At 43.6% G+C, this 16,084-nt stretch overlaps 1 protein-coding gene across 1 annotated transcript in view; it reads left to right on the forward strand.

Annotated features, from left to right (window-relative positions):
- The window catches only part of prkcg (protein kinase C, gamma), a 28,569-nt gene extending 13,836 nt beyond the window's left edge, over positions 1–14,733 (forward strand). The window contains exons 8-17 of the mRNA XM_049584414.1: positions 333–534; positions 1,018–1,215; positions 4,316–4,489; positions 5,488–5,579; positions 6,019–6,081; positions 6,262–6,400; positions 7,546–7,626; positions 7,816–7,923; positions 10,107–10,247; positions 11,093–14,733. Of these exons, the coding sequence (XP_049440371.1) occupies positions 333–534; positions 1,018–1,215; positions 4,316–4,489; positions 5,488–5,579; positions 6,019–6,081; positions 6,262–6,400; positions 7,546–7,626; positions 7,816–7,923; positions 10,107–10,247; positions 11,093–11,254 (1,360 nt within the window). The 3' untranslated portion in view covers positions 11,255–14,733. The remainder of the gene's footprint in view (positions 1–332; positions 535–1,017; positions 1,216–4,315; positions 4,490–5,487; positions 5,580–6,018; positions 6,082–6,261; positions 6,401–7,545; positions 7,627–7,815; positions 7,924–10,106; positions 10,248–11,092) is intronic.
- The last annotated feature ends 1,351 nt before the right edge of the window (positions 14,734–16,084 follow it).

Below are 16,084 nucleotides of genomic sequence, written 5' to 3' on the forward strand. Positions count from 1 at the left end.
TAAATAACCTGGTCTTGTTTGTTCTGGAGAGAAAGAGACCTCTGCAGATAATTCGGCTCCTGGTAAAAACCGCCTGAACAATGAGCACTGAAGGAATCCAAACCAGGAGAAGTTTTAATCTGCAATCCCCACTGCTAGATGCCACTAAATCCTGCACACTACCTCTTTAAGATGTTAGAAAATTGCCTTAGAAATCTGAAAAACGTCCCAAAAGTGAAACAAAAACAACAGAAACAATAATTTCCTTCTGTGTCTCTGTGTGTTGTTGTTTTGCTAACGCAGTGAGCTAACTCCCCCCCAGTGATTTTGAGTTTCTGTGTTTGTCTCTCCAGCTCAGTGCGCGGTCACCAGTGGGACAGGCGTCTGTCTGTGGAGGTGTGGGACTGGGACCGCACGTCCAGGAACGATTTCATGGGAGCGCTGTCATTTGGAGTGAGTGAGATCTTCAGGCGTCCTATCAGTGGCTGGTTTAAACTGCTGGCCCAGGATGAGGGAGAGTACTACAACATTCCTGTGCCAGACCCGGACCTGCAGGTAGGAAGCTTATTGCAGTACGGACAAAGAAAGCCATCAGTTGGTCCTCATGTTGAATGAAAGCAACAGGGGAAATATTTATGTACCTGTATTCACCAGAGTGGAGCAGCCCTTTCTGTTTAATGAGCATTTATCCTACAGTCTGGGCATAACCTTTATCAGCTCATAATTACCTACATCTAATAAATACCAGCTGCCAATGCTCACACTGGGTCAGGATTTTAACCTGTCCCTCCCTATTCTATCTGAGGAAAAAAAAACAGGGAAGATTTATGCCTGGTGTTGTAGCTGAATAATTAGATAATAAATTATATAGATCCACTCCCATCCCTGTTACACTCCGTCTCCACCAGGGTGCAGGATTGTTCTGCCTGACTGTAATCCACAACTCGGGGTAGGAAGGAGTTTGTTTGTCAGGTTTTGTTTGTGTGCTGGACTCCATCCAAGCATTCATCTCTCAACCCTCCCACTGCGATTCTCCAGGAGCCCCAGCCAGACGGCACGACACCCTCGCTGCCTCAAGCACTACCTGCTGCGCTGTCTGAACCGTTCCCCACGGCCCTGTCCCCGACCCCTGTACCATCCTGCCCGGTCATCCACACTCCCGGCCCTGCCAAAGTCAGAGTGGGCATCCACGACTTCAACTTCCTCATGGTGCTGGGCAAAGGCAGCTTTGGCAAGGTAAACACAGCAGAGACGAAATGTCAGCTTTTCTACATACAATCAGCGCCTGTGATCCAGCAGCTGTAAGTGATATCAAAGAGGCCGTTCATGCTGCAAACAACAAAGATTTAAATAATTTCCTCTATTGATGGACTTGACCTTCAAGTGGCATTTCATACAGCAGCTCCCCGGTGGAATTTCTTTCAAGAAAAAAAAAACCTTTTCTTACTAACATGCTCATTGTCTCTCCCACCACTGCCAAGTGATTCATTTAACCCTTAGCTTCTTTTGTGCTGTCAGCAGTCGTGAGCTCGGGCTGGCTGTCTTCCTACATGTCACACAGTCCTCCTGGAGGTGTTCATTTCAAGGGAGCCTCTGCTCTTCATTTTCTCTTTAATTCCCCAGTAGATGAGGCATAATGAAGAGAGTGGAGTTTTGAGTCCTTCTTCCTCCTCTGAAATCCCCCTGTGCTGTTTCATAACTGTCAGAGGAGAGTCTACAGAGGACAGGAGAAATAGACTCGACTTACGTAAGATGTGAGAAAAAAAACGACCCAAGAAAGGAGAGACAGACCCCGGGGCTGCTGAGTGAGGGAAAGTGAGACAGAGATAGAGAGGAGGAGGAGAGGATTACTGTGCTGCAGAAAGTGACAAAATGACCAAAAGGAAGTGGGATAACAAGAGCGGAGAGGAGAGAGGAAAAAAGTACGTGTGATTTTAGTGAGATTTGTAATATTCTGAAGTGTGATGAGTTCCAATTTTAAAAGACCACGGGGGAAGAGCAGGAAACAAGATCACAGAGGACAGCAGGATTTCTCTCAGTGACTGACAGTTCATCAATAGCACACACACACCCAGCACATGCACGCACACCCCTTCTCCACAGGCACCTGTGTGTAGTCACATTGATTTCTGAAAAATGACACCCTGTAATTTTCTCCACTAGTCCCCACTATTTGAAAGTTAAATGAGATCCTTTTCCCCCGCTAGCCGGCAGCCATTATGGCACACACTGCAGGCTGGCCAGCCAATTTGAAACAGTGTTGTTGTCAGCACTTCCCGGCGCTCTTCTTGACCGTATCTTTCAGTGGACCACGGTAAAGTTCGGGTCACGTGACGCTCATTGTAGAAAATTATAGTATCATTAGCTTTCAGAGCAACCTGCTCGCAGCCAATTTCGCAGGAGTGAGAAGATAGCCGCCGAATGTGTTTTTAATGTCTGATAAAAACACGAGAGCCACTTCGCTTTTTCATTTATGACACGAACGTGTCTTGAAATCTTAGGCGTAGGTGCAGTTAGTTCACCATGTCGGGGGAAATGTGCACAGTAATGAACTTGGTAGAGCATCTTTCCATATAATGTGATAACTTTTCTTTTTTCTCTTGCACTGTGTTATATTCTTACCAGAATGTGCATTTTTCAGTGCTGGACACTTTATGTAACAGAGTGTCTGCCTTCCTTATAAAGTCTTCAAACTAAAATAAATTCAATTTTGTAAATATCAAGCTTCACAAATCCTACTTTTAACTGTGAATATTTGAGGTCTTTATTTCCACAAACTTTTTATCTAATTTCATTTGTCCATCTTTTAATTTCAAGGAAAAGAAGAAGATGATATACTTTATTGATCACAGAGGGGAAATCCAATTTATATGCACACTACACAAATACATAAATATGCACAAACAGGACCTATACATGCATTTAATGGAGAGATGTCAGAGCAAGGGGGCTGCCCTGAGCGGTTGGGGGTTCGGTGCCTTACTTAGGGGCACCTCAACAGTGCCCAGGAGGTGAACCGGCACCTCTCCAGCTACCAGTCCAAAATCCATATTTGGTCCAGAGAGGGACTTAAACCAGTGACCCTCTGGTTTCCGATCCAAGTCCCTATTTACTGAGTAACTCCCACCCAAGTTCTTCGACATGAAAGTCCACATTTCTGATGTACCAAATCTTTAAATGTTGGTGAAGATTCTCAGTCATGCAGGTCATGGTGATCTTCAGTGCCATATCATAGGCAGCTGGACTTTATTGCGTTTCTTGAAGACTTTTCACCTCTCATCCAAGAGGCTTCTTCAATTCTAACGGACTGGTGAAGAGTTGCATGCTTTAAACTATGTGGGTGTGAGCCCTTACGGAGTCGTTAAGGTCACATGTGAGTCGTTGACCCACCTGGCCATTAGGGTTAGATGGGACCAGGTGTGAATGGCTGTTAAGTCGTCCCAGGAGGGATCCCCAGACTGCATTGTAGGTTGGTGATAATTGTTGTCATAGGCCACCTCCTCTGTTTGACGATGGTCGTTCCAGCTTGACGTAGACGGCTTCTTTCACGCCTCTATCAAACCATCGTTCTCATATTGGATGAGAGGCGAAACGTCTTCAAGAAATGCAATCAATTACATTTGCCTACGATATAGCACTTTCAAATCTTTAAATGTAAACCTGTTACTGTCTTTTTACTTCATATGTGCACTTGATGCAAAATGTAGATAAACCTAAATCCCTCTGATAATCTCATTCCTACATAAAACCTTACTCTGCACAGGAGCACATGCATATATGCTACTTACTTTTATACTCAACCTGCAGTGCTTGAGTAAGAAAAAGATGATTTGTCCAATAATCAGTCTGAAATTTGGTTAAAAAATGATCTTCAGAAAACATTAAATCTAAGTGTCTGGTACCTGTGGACACCCTGTACGAGCCCTGGCTAAGCATGACTCTTAATTTCATGCACAGAATATTACAAATGTGCCTCAAAAGCACATAATGTTTAATAAAAACAGTAGAACTAGTTTTCGCCTAACTAGAGCACCATGTCACTCATAACACAATGACCTAAAAAATGTTCAGTACTGGCAGCATTACAGCACATGCATAATTCTATTGAGAGCCTGATGGAATTCAAGACTTTGTTGCATAGACTCAGTTAACTGTGGGGGGAGTTTTTAAAAAGTGAATTTGGAATAAAAAACACAGTTTTATATGATAGTGGGTGTAGTGTTGTCTATAAATACACACTGTGTTTATCTTTGGACCTCAGCAGGTGGAAGACGTGCAGGAGCTGCTTTAGAATTCTTGGTCTTGTTTGTTCTTACTCTCCTCTCTGTCTGTGCAGGTGCTGCTGGCAGAGGAGCGAGGCAGCGAGCGTCTGTTCGCAGTGAAAGTGTTGAAGAAAGACGTTCTCTTCCAGGACGAGGACACGGAGAGCGCCATGGTGGAGAGGAGGGTTCTGGCGCTCTCCTCTCGCCCTCACTTCCTTACATCGCTCTACTGCGCCTTCCAGACTGAGGTGTGTGTGTGTGTCTGTCCTTAGCGGGTATACAGGTTACTAAACGAACCACATCATTTTCATTAAACTGTCCATAAACCCGCCTGACATTTGGCTGCGTAGTTCTCCCTGGAGTTGTTTCAGTAACGGCTGCCTGAGAATTTCGATTAATAAATTAAATAATTAGTTTGCTTTCTTTAACAAGGTCCTTGGTCCTGGAGGAGGGTTTAACAGATTGCTTTTTAATTTGGACAAGAAGTGATTATGTATGGAGTGTGCATATGTGTGTGTGTTCATGTGTGCATGCATTGGTGGAAAATGAGACAGTGGGGCCCCTGGGCACCGACATACAGAAGGCCCCACCACCTTTAAGACTCTAGTTGTTTAGCCTCTTTTTGTTGTTGTTCTGCTTCTTTTTGTAGTTATTACACATCTCTCTGTGGTTTTGCATCCTCTTATGGTTGCTTTGCATCTCTTTGTAGTCATTTTGTGTCTCTTTGTGGCCACTTTGAGTCTCTTTTTGGTCATTTTTCAACTCTTTGTAGTCAATTTGAGTCTCGTTGTTGTTTTGTGTCTCTTTGTGGTTGTTTTTCCCCTTTTTGTAGTCGTGATGAGACTCTTTTTGTCTATTTGCAGCTATTTTGCAGTCACTTTGTATGTGTTTGTGGTCATTTCTGGTCTCTTTGTTGTCAATTTGAACCTCTTTGTGGTCATTTTGTCCCTTATTGTAGTCTCCATGAGTCTCTTTGTGGTCATTTTTTCCTTTTTGGTGGTCATCACAAGTCTCTTTGTTTTTCTTTGTAGGTGTTTTGCCCCTTTTGTAGTCATTTCTTGTCTCTTTGTAGTAATTTGTATCTTTGCGGCCATTTTGAGTCTCTCCCTGGTCACTACATGTCTCTTCACGTGCCTTTTTGCAGGTAAAGGCCCAGAAGGGTCTCTGACACTTCTGGCCCCTGGGCCTGTGCCCGGTAGGCCCGTTCAGTAATTCATCCATTTGTGCTTGTGTTTTGTTTCTGCAGGATCGTCTGTATTATGTGATGGAATACGTCAACGGTGGAGACCTGATGTTTCACATTCAGATAGTTGGCAAGTTCAAAGAGCCTCACGCAGCGTATGTAGACGAAAAGCTCCTTTCTTTCACCTTTAATCACAGTCTTCATCTACACCATCTCATTTCCTGCCTTTCTTTTATCCTCTGTTCCTTTACATCCACACTCATCTCTTAGCTTTGTTCATTATACCTGGAGACTCATATAAAGTCATCGACTCAAGTGCCGGCCCTCTTCCCTTTCCCCAGTCCTTCTCCTCCCACTAATTTCATCTTTTCATCTACATTTTCCCTCCTTCTGGCTGTTCATCTAATCAATAATCTTTGATCAATCATCTAAAACTAATTCTTACCCTGTTGCTCATTTCCAGCTCTCTTTCTTCATCTCCCTGCCTTTCATCTGTTTGGTTTCTATCCCTTTCATCACCCTCTTGAGTTCCCGTTCCTCTCTTCTCACTGAAAACCTTTGCCAATCCCCCCCCACCCTTCTTTCTCCCTCCAGGTTTTATGCAGCGGAGATAGCGGTCGGCCTCTTCTTCCTCCACAGCAAAGGCATCATCTACAGGTAGAGAAGTGGGCTGCTCATCTAACATGGCCTGGTTTGGCGCTGACACTGCTCCTCTCGCTGCAGCACACACACAGCCGTGGCACAGATTTATCATCTCTTTTGTAGCTAATGACTGTTATAAAGATGTTATCTATCAAAATGATTCATACCTGTGTGATCTGTCCCCTCCTTTCTCAGGGATCTAAAGCTGGATAACGTGCTGCTCGACAGCGAGGGCCACATAAAGATAGCAGACTTTGGGATGTGCAGGGAGGGTATGTTTGAGGGCGACACCACGCGCACCTTCTGCGGCACCCCTGACTACATCGCCCCGGAGGTACACCCACCCCTGCTCTCACTTCATGGTCCAGACTAACTCCTGAACTTCCCTCATTTGCTCCTTAGATCCCTCATTTCCCCTCGTTTCACCCCTGTCTTCCCCTCTTCATCTGCTTGACCTGTTTCTGCAGTGCTGCTGTGAGACGGTGAGTTGCTTCGCTGCAGCTCCTCTCATCTCCTCCGTCCTCTCTGACCTTGTCAGCATTTTTGAATAATTAACTTCACATGATTCAATTAGCGGCGGTGTGTGCTTGTGCTATGAGAACGTCACATAGAAACCACGGCTGTCCTTCAGAGACCTTGTAGTACCAGTTTCCTTCCACTTACTGCAATTGACTTGAGGTGGTTAACTCCCCCGAGAGTGATGCAAACCACTGCAAACTAACTGAAGCAGGATTTAATCGATGACAATGCAAATTTCAGGCTGAAAACAGTGGAGGTGGTTTTGCCTGACACCCTTTTAAAATGCAAAATATCATAACTGTACGCTTTATAATGTTTAGCTTACAAATTGTTTGAAAAATGTGTGTGTGCATTTTCGTGTTAAGCAAAGAGTGAAGGATATATCCAGCTTGCTTGGTGTTTGGACTTGTAGAAAATAGAGCCAGCAGAGAAAGAAAGGGAAGATGTGACTGTTGTGCACGTCTTTGATATTGTAAACCTTGCTATGGTACCCCTGGGTATTGACTCTCTTATGTAAACACCCATTGATTCTTCTGCATCTGCCATTTTGGATGTGATACAATATATTTCCCCAGGGGCTGGGAATTGTTCCCTTGTGCCCCCCCCCCCCTCCCTGCACACACACACACACACACACACACACACACACACATAGACACACACACAGTAGGGAAACAAACAAACACCCACACACGTGCAGACAAACAAGCACTCTCACACACACATGTGCAGACAAACACCAACACACAAATCCAGAGTCATGTGTTGATTATTTCTGAGCTCATTCATACACTCACCCTCCCTAATGCCGTACGTTGTCTCTCTGCTTCCCTGATACTGTGGCTGTGTATCATCCGGCTGCTACAACTCCGCTTTCTCTCACTCTCCCCGTCTTTTTTTCTACTTTCTTATCTCAGCACTGCCATTATCTCCTCTCCTGTTCTCTCCATCCTTTTTCAGATTGTGGCATATCAGCCCTATGATAAAGCAGTGGACTGGTGGTCCTATGGAGTACTGTTGTATGAAATGCTGGCAGGACAGGTAACACTCAGCTTAATCCCAACAATAGAGCCATGTGCTCAGACACTTAAGCCTCCAGTACTCGTCCTTTGTAATCACTTCAAAAGACTTTCAAGAGAACTTTAATTTCAATATATTTGCTTTCAATTTGCTCACAGGTCCTCGTGGTTAATCTCTCTTTTTTCTTCTCTCTCTGTCTTTCCCTTCCAGCCACCGTTTGATGGTATTGACGAGGAGGAGCTGTTTCAGTCCATCATGGAGCAGAGTGTCGTATACCCCAAAAGTCTCACTCGTGAAGCTGTCGCAATCTGCAAGGGAGTAAGACACCATTCTTCTTACTCATATAACTTTTAGCGCACAGACAATTAAGATAAATGTATGAATCAAAAAAAGAAATGAAATGACTTCATATTACATTTCTAAAAAATATATTTAAATGAATGCAGCAAACCATGAACACTGTTGAATACTTAAAGGAGCTCTGTACGATATTCAGAGATTCAGAGTCTAAATCAGATCATCTGCACATGGTTCTCAACATGGAGGTGGCTGATACGCTGGAGGTGTCGCCCGGTATGGGGACACCAGTAATGGTGGTGACAGAGCTAACGGTGTTAACTGGGGGATGGGCGCTACATATCTGCAATGATGCCATCACAATATCCACGGTAACCGCTGTATAAGCGCAGTGCAAAGCGTCAGCTAGCTAGTGGGATACACACACAGGACTCACATGCAGGTACAGCCGGACTGACTACCACAACAAACAACAGAGAAGCTCAGATTACAACACACAGAGGTAGTGTTACATCATCATCATCTGCTCAGGACGCCATTACTCCACTGTATCTGTACATAGCAAATAGAGGTTTGCTGCTGTATGAATGCTCTGAGTGTCATATAGAGTCCTTTAAAGGAATAGTTCAACAGTTTAGGAAATACGCTTATTTGCTGTCCTGCCAAAAGTCTGATAAGTAGATCGATACCACTCTCATATGTTTATTCAATATGAAGCTTAGCTTTGCTCAAAGACTGAAATCAGGGGGAAACAGCTAGCCTGGCTCTGTCTGAAGGTAACAGTTATATCTTATTTGTTTAATCAGGGTTCTCACAGATCCTAAAAAGTCTTAAAAGACATGGAATTCATTAATCTAAAATTAAAGCTTTAATTGTCATTAAGATGTATTAGATTAATATTTCAGGAGTTTTAAAAATGTTAGCACATGCTAGCTAGCTGTCACTGCACCCTGGATTATTAGGGAAAGTGCAAAGTAACAAAACCGTGCTTTATAGCCAAGATTTTGTGGCTTGTTGTCAAAGTGGGTTTTTTTCTGCAATTTTCGTTTTGTAAAATTGTTCTTAAATTTCAAGTGGCATTAAAAAGTCTTTAAAAGTCTCAAATTTAATTTGCCTTACACTGAAGGAATCCTGTGACTATGTGCAGAAAATTTGTGGTCTTAGGGCTCATTTATGCTCAATGTTAAATACGGATCCGAATACGGACGGAGCCTTCTGTCCGTTCTCTGCGTTCATTTCGTCCGTATTTCTGCACGTTTCCATAAAGCTTATGGATACGGGCCAAACGGAGCAGTACCACCGGGAACCGTGGGGGCAGTGTTGCTGTCACTACCCGATACGTAGCTCTAGTGAGACACGAAGAAGAAGAAATAACAATTCAGTTTCTCTCATCGGCAGTACTAGAGAGAAGAATTCTCTGTCCTCCAGTCGCGATGTATTTAACGGCCTCACCGACCACTGCCTCCCACAACGCTACCTGTTTTTGTCTTTTATGCAAGAGGTACATTATCAATATCTCCTCCACAGTCACCATGCTTGTTTTTGAGTTTGTTGCTGTCATAAACTTATGACGTTGGGCTGCCCCCTGGTGGATATATTGGTTAACACCCATGCCAATGTAAAGGGCGCATGGAAGTATGTGGGAAGTGACAGTAACATCGTTTGAAACGGACGTATACATTTTCGTACGTAAAGGGAGCATAAATGAGCCCTTACAGGGGGGTTGTGTGCCAAACTACTTCTTGGCTGGGTGCGGTGACCTTCCTGAAGTCTTGTTGCTATGAAATACTCCCACACGTAACCCCCCCTAAAACCACAAATAGTAATTTCTGCACTTTGACTATTGTATGGGTTAAACAAAAAGATATGACATGGTAATTAGTGATCTTTAGAAATACTGGTACGCAAATGCCGTTAGAGCCCTGCTAGCTGTTTCCCCTTGTTTCCAGTCTTTATGCTAACAGGCCGCTGGCTGTAGCTTCATACTTAGCATACAGGCAAGACTGGTATCAATCTTCTCATCTAACTCGCAACAAGAAAGCAAATAAGTGCAAACACAGCAATTATGTAATATAACATTTAATACACACCTGAATAATATTTAAAGCTTATTGCACATTGTTGACTAAGAAAAGCAGAGCAGATGTAATTCACCGTTTATGACTTTTCCACTGATTCCTTCCTTTTCTTCACTCTCTCTCAAGCTCCTGACGAAACACCCGGCCAAGCGTCTGGGTGGAGGAGAGGATGCAGAGAGAGAAATCAGAGAGCATCCATTCTTCCGCTGGATTGACTGGGACCGTCTGGAGAGACTGGAGATCCAGGCGCCCTTCAAACCCAGAACTGTCAGTTGAACAGATGGACTACAGACTCTACAGACTCATCTGTCTTTCTTTCTTTACTTCTTTCCTTCTTCCCATCTTTCTTTCTTTCTCTCTCATTCCTCTCCTCCCCCTCTCTTCCGTCCTCCTTCTCTCTGTCTCTGTCTCTCTGAGGACACTTTTAGGGAATTGAAGCTGTCACTTTCTTCCATCTGTCTCCTCTCTCTCAGACTCCCACGCCTTCCCTCATTCCCCTGCATGCTTCCTCTCTTGGCTGTTCTCACTGTGTTGGCCATTTCATCCCCTCTTCTTCTTCACTCTCTTCAGATGTCTCTGTCCCTCCCTCCCTCTTTCTTCCCCATTCCCGTCTCTTCTCTGTCTTTTCAACACCTCTGCTGACTCCTAGAAATGGGCTTTGAGCGCTGGGGAACAGACAGTCCAGTCATAACAGACAGGACCCCCTGACCTTGGGGTCCTGCCTACTCCTCCCATATGCAAATGTATGTCATCATTAGCCTGCCACACGCCAGTTTGCGGCCCCGCTGGCCGACGGTGAGGTGCGCCTGGAGTGAGCTGAGAATGCTCAGGGGTTAGAGGCCAGGCCCATTAGCCAAATGAGATTCAAATCATCTAGCAGAACGGCTGTCAGGGAGCAGGAAAAGAGACGTGAGCAGCTTTCTTCCAACAGTAGGTGTGATAGAGAGTTCCTCGGAGAGAAAACGAGGGTGTGGGTGAGAAACAGAGAAACGTAGGTGGAGTCCGTTTATAACTCAGCTTCTCTTTTTATTTTCAAGAGGACGATAATGGTGTGTGTTCAGTCTGTATTTATCACAAACGTGTGGTGCTAATCTTCTGCTGTCCTTCCTCAGGGTGGAAGAAAAGGCGAAAATTTCGACAAGTTCTTCACAGCGGCTCCGTCAGCGCTCACCCCCTCCGACCCAGATGTACTAGCAGCCATCACCCAGGAGGACTTCCAGGGCTTCACCTTCCAAAACCCAGACTTTGCCCCTTCGCCTCTCACCGCTGTTTGAAAACGGCTCCCACACCTGCTCCAAAATCTACCTTATCAATCCCCTTAATAGTAGTTTTATAACAGAGAATTTGAGCTAGCGAGTATTAAAGACACCTCTCATAACCAAATTCTGACGTTTACATGAAAATGCCAAGACACCTTTATATTCATGCACTCTCTTTGTTGTATGTATAATATCTTGATAGTCACAGAATATGTTGCAGCAATACAAACAGAGCCAGTATTGTACTGTAGACTTCCATCTTAGAGGTTTTTTTTGTAAGACATCCCTTAACTTGATATAAGAGTACTGTAGTATGGAGTGGAGAAATGAGTCTCTTTTGCATGCAGTGTTTTTAGAATGAATTGCTTCGACACACTAGTTTTCTAGAGTTATAGATTATCCAGGAAGATATTCCCTGTGTGACTTTACAACCAATTTATTTCAAACTTTTTCCATTACTCTGATTAGAATCATCTTTTGTGGCGAGAAGCCGTATTTTACGAAACAATTACAAGGTCAGGTTTTCTCATACAGCTACACAGGCCACATAGCAGGTCACTTTTTAAAACACTTTGCAGCTCATACACATGATTAAAAATGTTTCTTAGCAGGTATATTCCAGTCGAATATTACATCTTTACACAGCACTGTTATTCAGCATCAGAAGCACGATTATGTGTCTTTCTAAATATCTCTCTCACTCTATTTGTATGTGAGTGTTGACACTTTGACTGTGATGCAAACTGAGCGAGTAGCCTTTATATATCAGACTGGCGGCCTGTGGAAGAGCTCAGTCAGGTTCCTCTGGCCTGGCCCGAACTCTCAGTTTAACGTCACACCGGTGACCTCAGATGATCCACTGAGATGCTGAAACAACGCAGCGGGCGCAATGTGACAGTTAATGTGCAGTGCCACCCCCCCAGCTCATGCCCACTCAGCCTGACTCAGTGGGAGGAAGTCCTCACGTCACTGCCACAGTTTGGGCTTCATAATTTTTCATTCACGTGATTGTTTTCTCTTATTATTCCTGAGCGAGCTGTAATCCTATCAGCACTGCAATATACAGTATCTCTGCTCCTTAATGACATCCGACAACTGCACTGAAATATGCATTCACAGTCTCAGAAAATATGCCTCTTAATAAAGACGCTTGTGCAGATACAAGCACTTTATTATTTTTGTGGTGTATACCATAAAGCTTTTTGCTGTGTAATGACGTACTCACAGCATTGATCAGGCGTAATTAAAAGTGAGGCTCACTGGGACTGTTCAATACATGGAAAAAATAATAGCAGTGCTGTCATTAAACACTATCTGAGCGGGGCAGGTGGCTGCAAACATTCAGTTTAATTATCCCATTTCAGTGCTCTTATCTCACAAGCCAGCTCCCACAGAAATCTGGTTTTCTTTAATGCATCTTTATGACTTTTTCAATCTACATAATATTTTAGCAGACTAATAATTATAACCATCATCCAGAGGAGCACAATCCTACAGATTTGCTTCAGAGGAACAGTGTGTACGATTTAGGGGGATTTAGTAGTATCTAGCAGTGAGGATTACAGATGGAAACTTCTCCTGGTTAGGATTCCTTACCAGGAGCTGAATTATCCACAGAGGTCTCTTCCTCTCCAAAACAGGACCAGGAACAGGCCATTAAAACTCGTACAGACACTAAATAAACCAGTTTCAGGTTTAAAATCAGTGTTTTTCCTACGCTATTTGGCACGTTGTAGGCAGACAGCTTGCCCAGCACCTGTTATTGTGTGCTCACCTACTTTCTCTTATAACCTAAGATCCAAATGTTTAGGAGGTTTTTACCAGGAGCCAAATTATCCTTAGAGGTGTCTTCTTATCCAAAACAAATGGACCAGGTGATTTAAACCCATTAATACACTGAATGAAGCAGTTTCACTTTATAAATCAGTGTTTTACCGATGCTGTTCAGCATGTCAGAGACGGGTCGCTAGCTCACCTACTAATGTGTGCTTGCTTTTTTCTGATCCCGGTGTTCAGGAGGTTTTTAGCGTGAGCCGAATTATCCACAGAGGTCGCATCCTCTACAAAACAAACTGATGCATTTAAACCAGTAAAAACGCAAAATAAAGCAGTTTCACATGAATAAAATCAGCGTTATTTTGTCCTGATGAAAAAAAAGGGGTTGCTAATTACGATGGCTGATGTGAAAATGCGAGTGGCCCTATCTAGAGCCAGTGTTTGGTTTGTCTTTTTTGGGCTATTGTAGAAACATGGCGATCTCCGTAGACGAGGACCTGATAACCTATGGTCCAGACGTTCAGGCAGTTTTTACTGGGAGCCAAATTATCCGCAGAGGTTTCTTCCCAACAATTTCTCATCCCAAGTCATCACATATTGCGGCTTTGTTAGTGGCCTTTCACATCTACATATTAAGCACTAGGTATCCTTCTGCGTTTGATGTTGACGTTTCAGGACGCCTCAACCAATGCTGGGATGTCAGAAAAGCAGAAAAGCACCAGGCTCCTGGGTGAAAGTCCGGGGTTTGTTGAGTCAGATGTCTGACTTGACTCAACGACTTCGGTCTGTCTAAACACCGAAGTCACTGACAAAGCCACAGTGTTTGATGACTTCAGAATGAGAATGGGCTGAACACACAGACCAGGGGTCTCGTTTATAAAACAGTGCATAGGATCCATACTAGAAATGTACATATGGACCACAGCCAAAAATGGCATGCACCAAAAAATAGCTCTTCAATCTACAACCAGGCTTCCACCTCACCATCTGCGTCGCCAATTTCACGTCTCAAAAATGTCCGTAAGCATGGGTCAAAGTTTCTCTCATCAAGTCTGTTTTTATAGATCACAACTTTTCTCTTGTAAATGGCGTATGCTTCTTTCAGGCCTTGTACGCAATGTTTATACATGAGACCCCAGGTGAATTAAACCTGTAAAAAAATTAATGAAGCAGTTTTATTTATTTATTTTTTTTATTTATCTCAGTGCATAGGGGCTGCTAACTACATTGGCCAGTGCGAAAATGGAAAATTGCCCTATCTAGAGCCAGTGTTTGGTTTGTCCATTCTGGGCTACTGTAGAAACATGGCAGTAAAACATGGCAATCTCCATAGATAAGGACCCACTCGCTATGTAGATATACACTGCTTTTTGTGAGGTAACAAGATTATAAACTAATAGAAAATGTACTTATTATATTATATTCCATTTCTGGTAATATATCCCCCTCATTCCTACACACTGGACCTTTAAATGCTCATGTGTGTGTCCCTTTAAACGTGGCCGGCAGTAAAAGGTCGGAGAAGTTCATCCGATCGCCTCAGCTCAGTTTGATTCGAGGTCAAATGTCCCAACACAAGCAATACTTCAATACGATAGAGAATGCAATCAATAATTAATGATACAATAGATAATTTATGGATTGATGTATCTGTTAGTTGAGTTAACTTCTGTTTTTATCTGCTGGAAAAAAAAGAACATCGAAATAAACTCACTGAAAAAAAGAACTCATGAAACAAGAACCAGTGAAGTGTTTCATTCTGTGATTTTTTTTTTATGTGCGAAGCTGCCGAGAAACAAACATGCACAACCTCTCGCTTTGTCTCCTCCTCACGCCTCTCTGTCACGCTTACTCCCTCTCCCTCACTTTCACACATACTCACACTCAAAAGTGCAATCTCAAGCATGTGCGCGCACACACAGACACTCGTACGCACTCACACACGCAGAGAAGATGCTGACCCCTCTATTTACTCTGATTCTGTAGTTGTCGAACCAGCAAAACCACCTCTCAGGCATCTCACTTTCACTCCCTCCTCCTCCTCTTTCTCCTCTGAAGCAGCCTCACACTCCCACCTCCTCCACCCTTCAGCCCCGCCCCCTCTTCCAGCCCCTCCAGCATCATGATGGGACTAATATCCCCATAGAGATCTGAGTTATAACAAGTTGACCTTCACATTAAAATCTCATCAACTTCCCATCTCCCTCTCTGCCTCCGTCTCTTCCTCTCTATCTGTCCTTCATCTCTCTTCCTCTCTGTTGGTCTCTTCTGTCAGCGCCGCACTGTAAATGCTTCGATGCACTGTTTATGTCATTCTCTGTAAATCATAATGTCAGAAATCACTGTTGTTGCTGTTATCTCTTTGATACACCCCCCCAAATGTTGTCTCTTGATACCAGTATCGTGTCTTATCTTGTCCCGGCCTCTGCATCACCAGTGTGACCTGTTTTACGCTCTAACAATGGTGTTAAGGAAGTGTCCTCACATTTGATTTGACAGATATCAAAACATTGCATCCCAATTTTCAAAATGAAATGATGTGTGGCTATAACCCCATAAAAATGTCACAAATCGTGTCAAGAAATGTAACTTTTATTTTTATATGTATGATGTCTGATTCCTGTGATGAAAATAATTAATGTAGACTTTTTTGCAGTGGCACACGCAGCTCTTTAATAGTCTGTGATGTGTGTCTGACCTGTAATATAGTGGTGAAGGAGTTTCACACTTGAGTATTTTAAAGAAAATGTGTGCTGGCAGCTTTCTGGAAAGGTAAATCTTCCTCAGTTTGATGTGCTCCTGATGTCGACTGCCTGATTTTAAACTCCTCCACCACAACCTTTACTCCAACCTTGACAGTATCTGCCTTCGTGTAACTGAACCTCCTGCGCTCTCCGGTCAGACTCGTGTGTGCACACCATCATTCACTGTCACTTTGACATGATATCATCCCTCTTCTTCACCGCCGCTGCCTCCTCTTCCTCTGTCTCTACCTCTCTGTCTCTTTCTGTTCTCTTTCTATCTTCTCTTAATCTCTCATTCCTACCCACCCCTCCTCTTCCTCCTCCT

The sequence above is a fragment of the Epinephelus fuscoguttatus genome, linkage group LG8 (genome assembly GCF_011397635.1).
Source record: "Epinephelus fuscoguttatus linkage group LG8, E.fuscoguttatus.final_Chr_v1".
Classification (NCBI taxonomy): domain Eukaryota; kingdom Metazoa; phylum Chordata; class Actinopteri; order Perciformes; family Serranidae; genus Epinephelus; species Epinephelus fuscoguttatus.